At 33.4% G+C, this 11,456-nt stretch overlaps 3 protein-coding genes across 3 annotated transcripts; 1 reads left to right on the top strand and 2 right to left on the bottom strand.

The window, feature by feature from the left end:
* On the top strand, positions 3,211 to 3,832 carry LOC104777698. Its single transcript, XM_010501996.2, has 2 exons — positions 3,211 to 3,273; positions 3,361 to 3,832. Exon 2 carries the CDS (start codon positions 3,382 to 3,384, stop codon positions 3,673 to 3,675), a length of 294 nt encoding a protein of 97 aa, XP_010500298.1. The 5' UTR covers positions 3,211 to 3,273; positions 3,361 to 3,381; the 3' UTR covers positions 3,676 to 3,832.
* On the bottom strand, positions 4,743 to 6,939 carry LOC104777699 (AP-2 complex subunit sigma; the record flags this gene model as incomplete). Its single annotated transcript, XM_010501997.2, is given in 6 exon segments — positions 4,743 to 5,081; positions 5,187 to 5,246; positions 5,669 to 5,842; positions 6,518 to 6,568; positions 6,664 to 6,762; positions 6,872 to 6,939. Coding segments are annotated over 6 exon segments (494 nt in total), but the record flags the coding sequence as incomplete, so codon positions are not given.
* Positions 9,811 to 11,359, bottom strand: LOC104779194 (ataxin-10-like). Its single transcript, XM_010503570.1, has 2 exons — positions 10,765 to 11,359; positions 9,811 to 10,682 (listed from the first exon to the last, which is right to left on the bottom strand). The coding sequence occupies exons 1-2, from the start codon at positions 11,357 to 11,359 to the stop codon at positions 9,811 to 9,813; spliced, it is 1,467 nt and encodes a 488-aa protein (XP_010501872.1).

Below are 11,456 nucleotides of genomic sequence, written 5' to 3' on the forward strand. Positions count from 1 at the left end.
TAATAGTGTATGTTTCTCCTAAAGCTCAATTCTATAGAACAATTGTAATGTTGTATTTTCAACCTATAATGATATCTCTAAAATATTTTATAACATGTCATACAAATAATTAAATTTAAAGTTTTAATTTTTAGATATGCATCATTTACAATTTGATAATTTGACAGATTATTAAAATAGGAGAATTGATATTATTATTCATAGATTTGAATTTATGTGTCTCATGTGTATAAGTCAATTTGTCTATAATATTTGTAATTTATTGTAAATAGTGCTTTCTATATATTACAAGTTAAATTCCTAAACCATAAAATTTATAACATCTGAAAGTTTAATCTTATTTTGCTATAGTTGTTCCAATTCATAATTTTTTAAAAAATAAACAATTAAAAATATATCTATAAATTAATAATTATTAATGTACACTATAAAATAATTATTATTAATTTATAGATAAATTAATATCACTATAAATTAATAAAATGTCTTAGTCCCAACATTATTAATTTATAGAGGTTTTACTGTATTCTGCTAATTCTTTCAGCAGCACTTATTATTGATTTTAAAAGAGATTAGTCAAAAAAGTCAAAAAATAAAACTTTCCATCTATACTTTAAGAAATTTTTTTGGATCCAAAGATCTCTCATTCACCCTTTCTTTGATAGCCATCAAAATCTGCCATTTAATATTATATTTAAAAATAAAACTAATTAAAAAAACAAATTCTGTAGTGTTTTTATTAATGAGTTTATATATTGGTTTGAGTTTCTAATAAAAGTTTGAGTTTCATTTTTAGAATTAAACAAAAATATATACATCAGTTTGAATTTTTTTTTAAAGTACTAGGTTTTGAACCCACGCTACTTGTGGGTTTATTTGATATATTTTGATGAAATTATATATGATTGATGACGGTAATGAAATATTATCTTATAAAAAAATTAAGTTATTATCAAAGAAAAAATTAAATTTCAGTTATAAAATCAAATCTGATTAAAAAAATTATGAATTTAACTCGACGTTCAAGCGAGGCGGATCAAACATATCCTTAACCATTTCATTGACCACCAGAAAAACGAAACAATTTTAAAATCATGAATTCATCTCGTTTTTCTTATTTAATTGATCGCAATAACCTATAATTTCGTGTTTTTATTCAATGTTTTCTTATTTTTCATATTCTTTCTTGTCATTTTCATTGTCAATTTTATGGTAATTGTCATCGTTATTTTTACTGTCCGGTTTTTCGTTATACTCTTCTTCTTCTTCTTCCTCGTCAACTTCTTCACAATTTTCACTGAAAATATTTTTTTTAGACTACCACACAACTTGTTAACACATTAAACTCCAAGACCAAAATCATTTATTTTCTCATAAAATTTTTGCAATTCATGAAGACCAGCATAGTCAACACATGCACTAAATTATTGATAATTTCATCGATATACTTATTCGGTTTTAGATCCACACATATTGAAACTTCTCAAATCAAAATCCCTACTTGCAGAAAAAAAATATGAACATATGTAAAATTTAAAACAATATTTGTGCTTTTCGTCGATCCTCCTTCTTTAAACTCAAATAACATCAAATCAAGGTCTTGCGACGTCGATCCCTTTCCTAGACTTACAAAATTAAAAAAAGGTTTCAATTAATCAAAAATATATACATCAGTTTGGATTTTTTAAAAAATATTATGGTTTAGATTTTACAATTAAAAATATATATATATGTCGATTTAGGTTTACAAAAGAATGGTTAGGATTTAGATTTTATAATTAAATAAAAAAAATATTTTACTTTGGGTTTATAATAGATTGGTTAAGGTTTAGATTTTATAATTAAAAAAATATAACTAATGTTAGGTTTATGAATTTAAAATTCATATTTAGATTTTTATTTATTTATTAAAGTACAAATGTTAATTTACTTCAATTTCTTTAACTATTTAGATAATATTAATTATTTTATTTTATTTATATAGTTTATATGGCAAATTTTTGATTGGCTAATAAGGAGGATGTGAATGAGAGAGGTTCATACTTTCAGACCTATTTTAAACCTTGAGAGTTCAGACCTTAATCTATTTTTTTACTAATATTTTACAGAGAATGTTAATAGTAAAAAAGTCTTTTCTAATTTTTGAATGTAAAAGATCTTATTTATAATGGATATTAGTAGAAGTAAAATCTAAACATAAATCATAAATTGGTGCATGTAATTTACAAACTAACTGAACAACTACTACTCATCAAAACTTGAGCTTCTTAGAGCATCCACATGGGTGATGTTGTTTGCAAAAAATCTTTTTAAATAAATTTATATTATTTATATTGTTACTTTATTATTTGATTAAATTAATTACTCCACACTACTAAAACTGAGACAGCTAGAGAACTCTTGCTTTGATCAGTGTCTCAATATCTTGCGAAGACACAACTTTTTCTCTCTCTCATTGTTTTTTCATTTTTATATTTTGTCCATCTTGTACAAAAGATCTCCGATAGAGATGGTACTTATTTAAGTTGCTCAAATACAAAAATTGGAAGAAGAGCTATTGACTTAATAATATATATTTTCTTATTTAATTTCAATCGATTATTTGATTTTTTGAATTAATTTTAAATTTTTTATAAATATTCAATTTTGTAAAAATATAATAGATTTTTGTCTACCAAAAAAATACAGTATATAATAGATTTTAAATTATTATAAAATTTATTTTTACAATTAATTATGGACAAGAAAAACACTTAACGGTTCTTAGGGTAATTTATAGCCCTCGGATTTTAAAACGAACCAAAATAACTGAACCGAATCATCCAGAAAAACCGCAACCTGAAAAACCGAAACCGGAAAAACACTTAACAATTATTTTTTTTTATTTTTTAGGAAAAAATCTAACAAAACCGAAATTTATACCTAAAATAACCCAATTACCCGGAAAAACCAAAACCGAAAAAACTGAAATATTTGAAATAAAACCAAAAATACCGAGATTATCTCTAAATAACCGAAAAATTAGATTTTTCATGTTTTTAATAAAATTTCTGTTTTGAAAATTTAAAACCGAATTAACCGAGAAATCAAAATAATCGAACTGAAATATATTTCGGTTCAATTCGGTAAGATTTTCAAAACTCAAAAAAACTAAAAAACCGAATTAACCAAACCGAATTCACCGAAATAACTGAAGTCCGAGTACTAGTAATTTATGTAGGCTATCATCATCGTCCTTTCGCTCTTCTTCTTCCACCAAAATTGACTTTTCAGGTACCGAAGAAGCTCAACTAAAATTCAATATTAGGGTTCTGCGCCTACTACCACGCTGTAAATTTTGATTCCTTTCCTCTTCTTTAGTTTTTTAATTTCAGGGTCGATATGGAGATTGAGAGTCACGTTTCAGTCCCTGTGAAGAATCTTGTTAAAGCCGAGTTCAAGCTTGGGACAGAGAGCTACACCATTGATTCATCAAACAAGGGTGATACTGTATTGGACCAATTGATTTCGATGAAAGTGGAAAGTATGAAGATACTCAAGGATTTTATCACAAAGCATAATGTTCCAGATGATGATGTCCCCGACCAAATCTTGTCTGATGATGAAGAAGAAGGTGATGATGATGATGCTTCTCCTGTAGTATGTCCTGTGAAACCCAAGAAGACCAAGATTTGACTTCCTTTTTATTCATCACTCGTTTTCTTGTCTTATTTTTCTTTTTCCTATGGATGTGATATTACAATTAAGTAGTAGATCTTGAACCTATGTCAAAATTTACTATTTGTGTAACAGTTTTGGGTTTTCTAAGAAGAATTATGAGGCTTTGGATCTTGCTAGTTGGATTTTAGAAACGGTAATTGTTATTGCTTGAGAAGAGGAATCCATCGAACGATGTAGGCATTATACAAGAAACATAGATGACACATATGGCCTGTGAGTCTTGTGTATAGATATTGGTTAGTGTTACAATTAAGTGGTAGACCTTGAACCTTTGTCAAGCTTGATGTTTGTGCACAATTTTGTTTATCTAAGAATAATATGAGGACTTAGGTAGAAATATAGAATGAGGTTACTGATTCTTACTGGAAGATGGTGCCTGCGTTGCGAAGAGCAAAGACATTGAGAGTTCATTGAGTTATTGGAGAGCTTGGGAACTTCAGTGAGACTGGAAGAACTTTGGAGAACTAGAGGAAATTGCTTGCCTCAATAGACTTAACAGAACCATGGTATTAGGGGCATCGCATTAGATATATGACTCATAAGCCCTGTGTTTATCTTCGTGTTTCTGTATCTGTTTGATTGATTCAGGAACTAGTAATGTCTCTCTTCGTAAAATTGCGTTTGCCAGCTCAGTATGTGTAACTTACTAGAGTTGGGGAGTTGGTTGGTAAGAAAAGATACATGACACTGATAAGCCCTGGTTTGAATAATGTAGGAACTTACAAAGTGTCTCCCCGTAAAGATGAGCTTGGCAGCTAACTTCTTTCTTAGAGTTGAAGAGTTAGGTTGGTTAGAAAAGTTCTCGTGTTCCTGTGTTTCTACTTTCTATGACTTGATGAATCCCACCAATGGAGGTCAGAGATGGATTTGTATAACAGCAAAGGCCAAAGATACGGGCCAGTGAATAGATTGCCGAGGATCTTTAAAGTTGTGTTGAGAATCAATTCACCAAAGAAAGTTTGACACTGTTCACATTTCTCAGTATTTGTCTTTCTATTTCGTTGATAATTTCACAGTTACTATCAACTAAGTTTGGTATCTTCTCAGATACTATATGCGTGATAAAATTTCTGCGAAACAAACATTTTATACAGAATTCAATGTCTGCCCTGCGATATAGAAAAGTAACCTCACTAGTTGAAAAGAAAATCACAGATAACAATTTTTGGATGAACAAACGATCTCAGCAGAATCATTCAATATCATTCACAATCTTAACACCACCATTTGTCTTCAACTCACCAAAGCATCGCTAATCTTCCAGACACGCCAAGAAAGAAAGAAAAAAAAACAGATGGACAAGCACGCATTAAGCATCATCACTCCAACTTCTCGAGTTCTGACATCCTTTCGATGATCGCCTGCAAGAAAATATTTGTTCCCAACATTTAAAAGTTTAGCGGTTAAGCAAGGGAATGTCTGATACATCTCAGTGCAAGAGGAAAGCTTGAAACAAAAATACACACCCTTTTGCTTGTTTCTTGGAGCTCCCCAGCAAGAATGAATTCATCGAGTATCAAATACACCTTTTAATTGAAATCATACGGAATTAGTAGCAATAATTTGAGTATAAACACAGATCAAATCTAGACACATAGAAGCATCCACATAAATAGACACAAATGGAGAATGCTTTTGAGGATGCTACGTACATATATTAATCTAAAGGCCATTATGGTCAGCTTAGAATTCGGAAAAATACAATAAGAAGAGAACAAAACTAGCTTTTGATTTTGGAAAACACAAGCTTCACTGATAGGCCCTTAGAAGCTGCATGGGTGAAAATTTTCAGAACACCCTTAAAGATTGAATTCACTAAAATCCCAGGCCTAGTCGAAACCAGTGGTTGCACAGCATCATATGCTAACTATAAGAGTGAAAGGATCCAATGAAGCAGTTTGAGAAACTAAATATATAAAGGGTAATAACAACAAAGGAGGTTTGTTACCTTGTGGAAATTAAACACCAAATCTAGCTCACAGACATTGCTGAAGAAATGGTCCAATATCTCCACAAACAAATGGATACTCTCCAGGTAAGCCAACTCATTGTCGGTTATATCCACGCACACGGAGAAAAACAATCCAGCATAACGCCTGTATATCACCTTGTGTGTTCTAAACTGAAAAAAAAATAGTTGCAGAACAGTCTTATCATTTTCCCACATGACAGATTCACAATAATAGCCACTGACAACAAAAAAAATGCATTCCAAAATGTATTGCTTTCTTAACAACATTCTCATATCTACTTCTCCATAAGGATCTTGATGAGTTGGGTTCTACCTCAGCTTCTATCAACATCTCAAACAACAACTAATACCCCAATTGAAGAAAATTCGCTGGTTCGACATATCAATGCTCTTCAAATAATCATAATGTGCTAGTATCAACAGCCCTAAAACTCATTATACAAAACCTGAATCAGGATTTATATGCATTTTCACAATGTTGGTTTCTTAATCACATTTTCATGTCTCATAAGACACATATCTACTTCTCTATAAAGATCTTGGATGAGTAGGGTTCTACCTCAGAGCTTCTATCAACATCTCAAACAACGACTCATACCACAATTGACAAGGTAATGCTCTTCAAATAATCAAATTAGCTTACTGCCTATACTGTGCTAGTATTAATAGCCCTACTGTTGGTTCTTAATCACATTTTCATGTCTCATTGAGGCTTATTTCGAGTTCTCTGCTTCAATGCCTAAATTGAGGACAATTTCACAATTTCTATAAGGCAAGATAGTTTCTGAAGAGCCCCAATCCTCGTCGTTACAACAAAACACAAACCTCAACGAAGTTGGTGAATTTCGCGTCACGATTCACCACTAACCTATGAACCTGGTGGGGAGGAAACAAAATTAAGAATCAGAAACGAGCTTTGGAGTTAACTGGGAACATAATAAGAGGATAAGAGAGGATTTGAAATTGCTTACCTCGTATTCGACCTTGTGCTTCTCGGATTCTTCGAGAGGAACATAGTATTTGGCAAGACGAGTCTTACCTTGTCTGTTCTGCAGTAATATGAATCGGATCTGGACAAATTGAGAGAGAAAGAGAGAGAGAGATTGATCAAAATTGAGGCGTTAGAGATGAACATATAAAGAGAACAAAATGGAGAAGAGACAGAGAAGGAAGCAGTACCATTTTCTCTGGGAATGGAGAATTCAGGAGGAATCGTGATCGATCAGAGGAGACGAGACGTCTTTGGATTTTTTCTTCTTTCAGATCTCACTTTGAATTTTCACGGGTACCTTCGAAACAAGTTCTTAAGCCAAACTCTCCAGTCAAATAAATAAAACCAGAAAAATCAGCTCAGAGAGCTAGAAAATATTTGTGAAATTAAAAATTCTTTAATTTAAAATTTTAATTAACTTTTTTTTTTTGGAACAACACAAATTTAATCAACTTGTCAACAAATTTATAGAATGAAATGAATCAATTCAGACTTCTGCTTCAGCTACAGTGTTTCATTTTAACAATATTGATGATACATAATTAGACTTTTTAATTTGTTCACACAGTAGGGGTCTCTAGGGGATACATATGAACCAAGCTCGATTAATAATTCTGTTGTGTGAATGTGAACAAATTCTGAAATTAATTCGTGTCCAAAAATTCATATAAAAATAACAAAATGATTTTTTTTTACTTTTAATTCGCTGCTGCTCGTAACAATCTTACTGATATATATATAACTAGATTAGGACCTGCCCGATGTGCGGATTTATAATTTTTAAAATAAAATTAACTTTATCAAAAAAATATAAAGTAAATATTTTTAGTAAGTAAATAGATACACCGAGGTGTCCAATGTGATATTTGATGTAAAAGATGCGACTCTACGGTTAAACTATTAATCACATTTTTATTTTGAATGTCCTCGTTCACGTGAAGTTTGTGATTTATCTCTGACTTTGGTCTTGTCAAAAGGGTTTACTATATGAGTCGGTGTACTCGAATTTGGATTTTGTTTTCTGGAGAGACGCCTCTCAACAGGGTGATCCTGATCAACTTTTTCAATTACCATGAATTTTATGGGCAATCTGGAAGGCCATAAAAAAATCAAGGTTAAGAGATAGATGCGAATGATATAATTACTCAGACTTTGGACGATAATTTAGCCTGACAATAGGCGCTCTCTTTTACGATAGTCATGTCAGCTCCATCTTCGTATTCAAATGTCCAGGTTTCTTCACCTCGTTGTCAGATTGATGGTTCCTGGAAAGCAACCAATGTGCATTCATGATTGGGCTGGTGGTGTTGCGTTGGTGAGGAGCGAACCTTTTTGTTGGGGGCCAAATGTCTAAAACAGAGCTCTTCCAAGTGTCATTTTTTGGGAGACAAGTGTCATTTTTTTTCTTATATAAAAAGTTATATTTTTTCTTTTAAAATAAAAATAAGTAAACAATATTATAGTTTCAAATTTTATGATATATATATATATATATATAATTTTCTTATAGTGATTTTTTCTAAATTTTAAAATTTTTAAATAATTTAAATAAAATTAGCTTTTCTTTTCTCTATTTTACTTTTATATAAAACGTTTTTATGGTAGATTTTGAATTTTTACATTTTTATTTTTTATAGTTTTAATAAATTTAAAATTGACATATGTCAACCTCTGAATGATACAATTGACACATGTCGCGATATTGTTAATTAATAATTTTGACATCAAACTTTATATAATAAGATATAATGTACATAAACAAATGGACCAAGTCTCTCTATCTATACTCTGAAGTACTAGTACATGGCGTTGGTAGCACAGCCAAAAGAGCAGCACCGTGCCCCAGAAAAGTCTTTGGTATATTTGATCGCACCGTAACTTGCAAGCTTCTGGCCGCGAAGCTCGACCAGTGCATCTTGCATATACTGTCGATATTGCGGGTACTTCTCATAGAGTGCACCGTCCATAGCCACAACAGTTCTTTTACCTGAACCCATCATTTTGGTATCTTCTTCAATCTTCTCCAGAATTGTAACTATACTAGCTCCTGCTAGACGCCCTCCACAATTCACTACTGTGTCACACACTTCCACCACTCTCCTACCTCTAAAATGTCGTATAGGACTGATCCAACAATTTGAAGATCATCAGTTTTGTCCTCTTGTATTTTGCATAGAAGCTTAGTCCTATACAAAATTTACACAATAATAATTCATTTTAGGAATTTATCATCATTTTCTTAGCTAAATAAGTTTCAAAGGCCGTAGCCACGGCCACTTTGAGATACAGTATGTGATTTTAGGATAGGGATAAACCAAAGCTGAACTAAAATGTTTGTATTCAAATGGGTTTATTGACCATATTGACTTTTCAAGTTTAAAATGGAACAAACTGAACCCAAATCAAAACATAACCAAAACCGATTCTTATATCATCAATTCAAACAAAAATGAATATCGTGACCAATGCAAAAGAATAATGGCTATTAAAGATGCAACTTCTTTGAGGAAATTCACAATGATCAAACGGACAGGCTCTCTGATGTAGATAAAGGTTATCTGTGTCACTTTCGCCAATCTACAAGCTTGAGAGGCGGTTAATAGGAATGAGTCTGTATACTCACATTTCTGAAGCACGCTAGGACCCGAGGGACACCCTTGCTAAGACCATCAATGCCAGAGATGAAATCCATCCTAGGTCCAATCCAGTTAAATGATCTTACAACGGTGAACTCGAGTCGGTTCTGAGCACCCTCAGCTGCAACCACAAACAAGTAAAGTGAAAATGGTCTTCTTTCTAGATACATCTAATCTTCTTATCATGTAAAAAAAACTGCATACCATAGACAAGTCTCTCAACCAGTGTCAATAGAACCAAATATGCAAGGGAATACATCTTCTTTGAGTAGATAAGATTCTGAACCCTGTAGAAAACGAGACTAGCATCATTGGTGAGTATAGAAGAAATAACAGATACAGATTCACAAAAAGAAAGAATCAAGAATAAGAGATTTATTGAAATGGAAAAGAATTACATCAGCTAATACTTAGTGAAGAAAGAAACCACATAATCCTAATTCTAACTAGAATAAAAGTTATCATATTACATGAGCCATGGCAGTGAAGCTTCAGGTGTCATTGACAAGCCTAGGCCTGGATGTTTTAGGATCAATTTCAACTCTGAGACCAATTTCACGGAGTTGAGGCACATCCGCAGATCCTTGAATCTCCAACTCAGCAACAACTTGCTGGTTCTCTAGGTTCCCTTCCAGCAGATTTCTCACACACCACAAACCCCATTCTCTCAAGAAAGGGTTGTCATCATCCGTCACGCACTGCAGCAACATTAGGAAGAGCCCATCTCTCTCCCTGATCTCATCTTGCACCTCTCTCCTTCTGTACGCACAGTTCCCAATCACAGACACAATATCTCTCCTGAATCCTCTGTATGGACAAGGGTTTAATGAAGAAGAAGAAGAAGAACTAGGACTCTGGTGTTGAGCCCTCTTTATTGTTGTAGGAGGATCAAGTCTACGAAGCAGATCAAGGAGGAGATGTATCATTCCAGAGGACAAGAGCAACTCGACAGTATCAACTGAACCTTTGTTTTCCTTGTTGAGTTCTTCAAGGCTACCTCCAGCGCAAGCATCTCTTATTATCACGAGAGAGTAACCCATTACGTCTACTATAGTTGAACCCGTAGGAAGCTCGGACCTTTCGCTAGAAGAAGCAAAATCAAAAACGTCAAGAGATTTCTTGAATAATCCAAGAATGGAACAAGTTGTATCCTTGGGGATTGACACTTGTCCTATCCGCTCATTTGCAATATCAGACACCATCCTCAGAAGAAAGGCTTGCTCTGATGTGAACGTCTCATCCTTGTGACCAAGAACCGTATCAACAACTTTGTATAACTTGGAGAAGAGCTGAGGGAAACAATGGTCTTCAACATAGATTCTCGAAACAAGTAACTTGAGCCAATAATAATCATCCATAGACCCTACAAAAACAATGACAATTTGAATCAGACAAGACCTCAATTTATATTTGCTTAAATCAGAGATAAACAAACAAATCATTACCGCAAGATGAAGTCCGTATAGTTTCAGCAACGATGGTGAGGCCAACACTAATACAAAGCTGAGAAGCAAGATCAGAGCATCCATCAAAGCAAGCATACAAAATCATACAGAGAGGATCACATGTCTCAAGCCTTCTAATCTTAGCGATTGAGAAGAACCTCTCAGGGAAAAACGGAAACCACACATCTCTCTGACGTTTCTCTTCTCCGAACAATACAACGTTGGCTAGAACCTGCAACCCGAGACGAACAGTCTCAAGATCCTCCTCCGTGGTTTTGGTTTTCTCTGCAAGCAAGTCGGAGATGATAGCAGAACCGCCGTGGTCGACGAAAGAGTTTTGATTGGAAACCTCGCCGGCGCAGAGGTTGCGGAGGATCTTGAGAGATAGATTCAGATAATGGCGGGAAGGAAGAAGACGTAAGATATAAGGAAGGATAGCCTTCGAAGCGAGATCGGAGCGCCCTGAATCCGTCTTGGAAGACTCTAGAAGAAACTTCAAGCAGTCTTCTAGAGAGTAGGAGGATGAATCCGAAGCAATCAGCAGCGGCTGAAGCACCTCTTCCGGTACACCACCACCACTCAGTTTTGGTTCCATTGCAAAAGATTTAGGGTTTAGGGAGAGATCGAGAGAGAAGAAGAGAAAGAGATCGATGCAATACATATCAGAACTTCTACTTCATCTAGCGTGTTTC

The sequence above is a fragment of the Camelina sativa genome, chromosome 3 (assembly GCF_000633955.1).
Source record: "Camelina sativa cultivar DH55 chromosome 3, Cs, whole genome shotgun sequence".
NCBI lineage: Eukaryota > Viridiplantae > Streptophyta > Magnoliopsida > Brassicales > Brassicaceae > Camelina > Camelina sativa.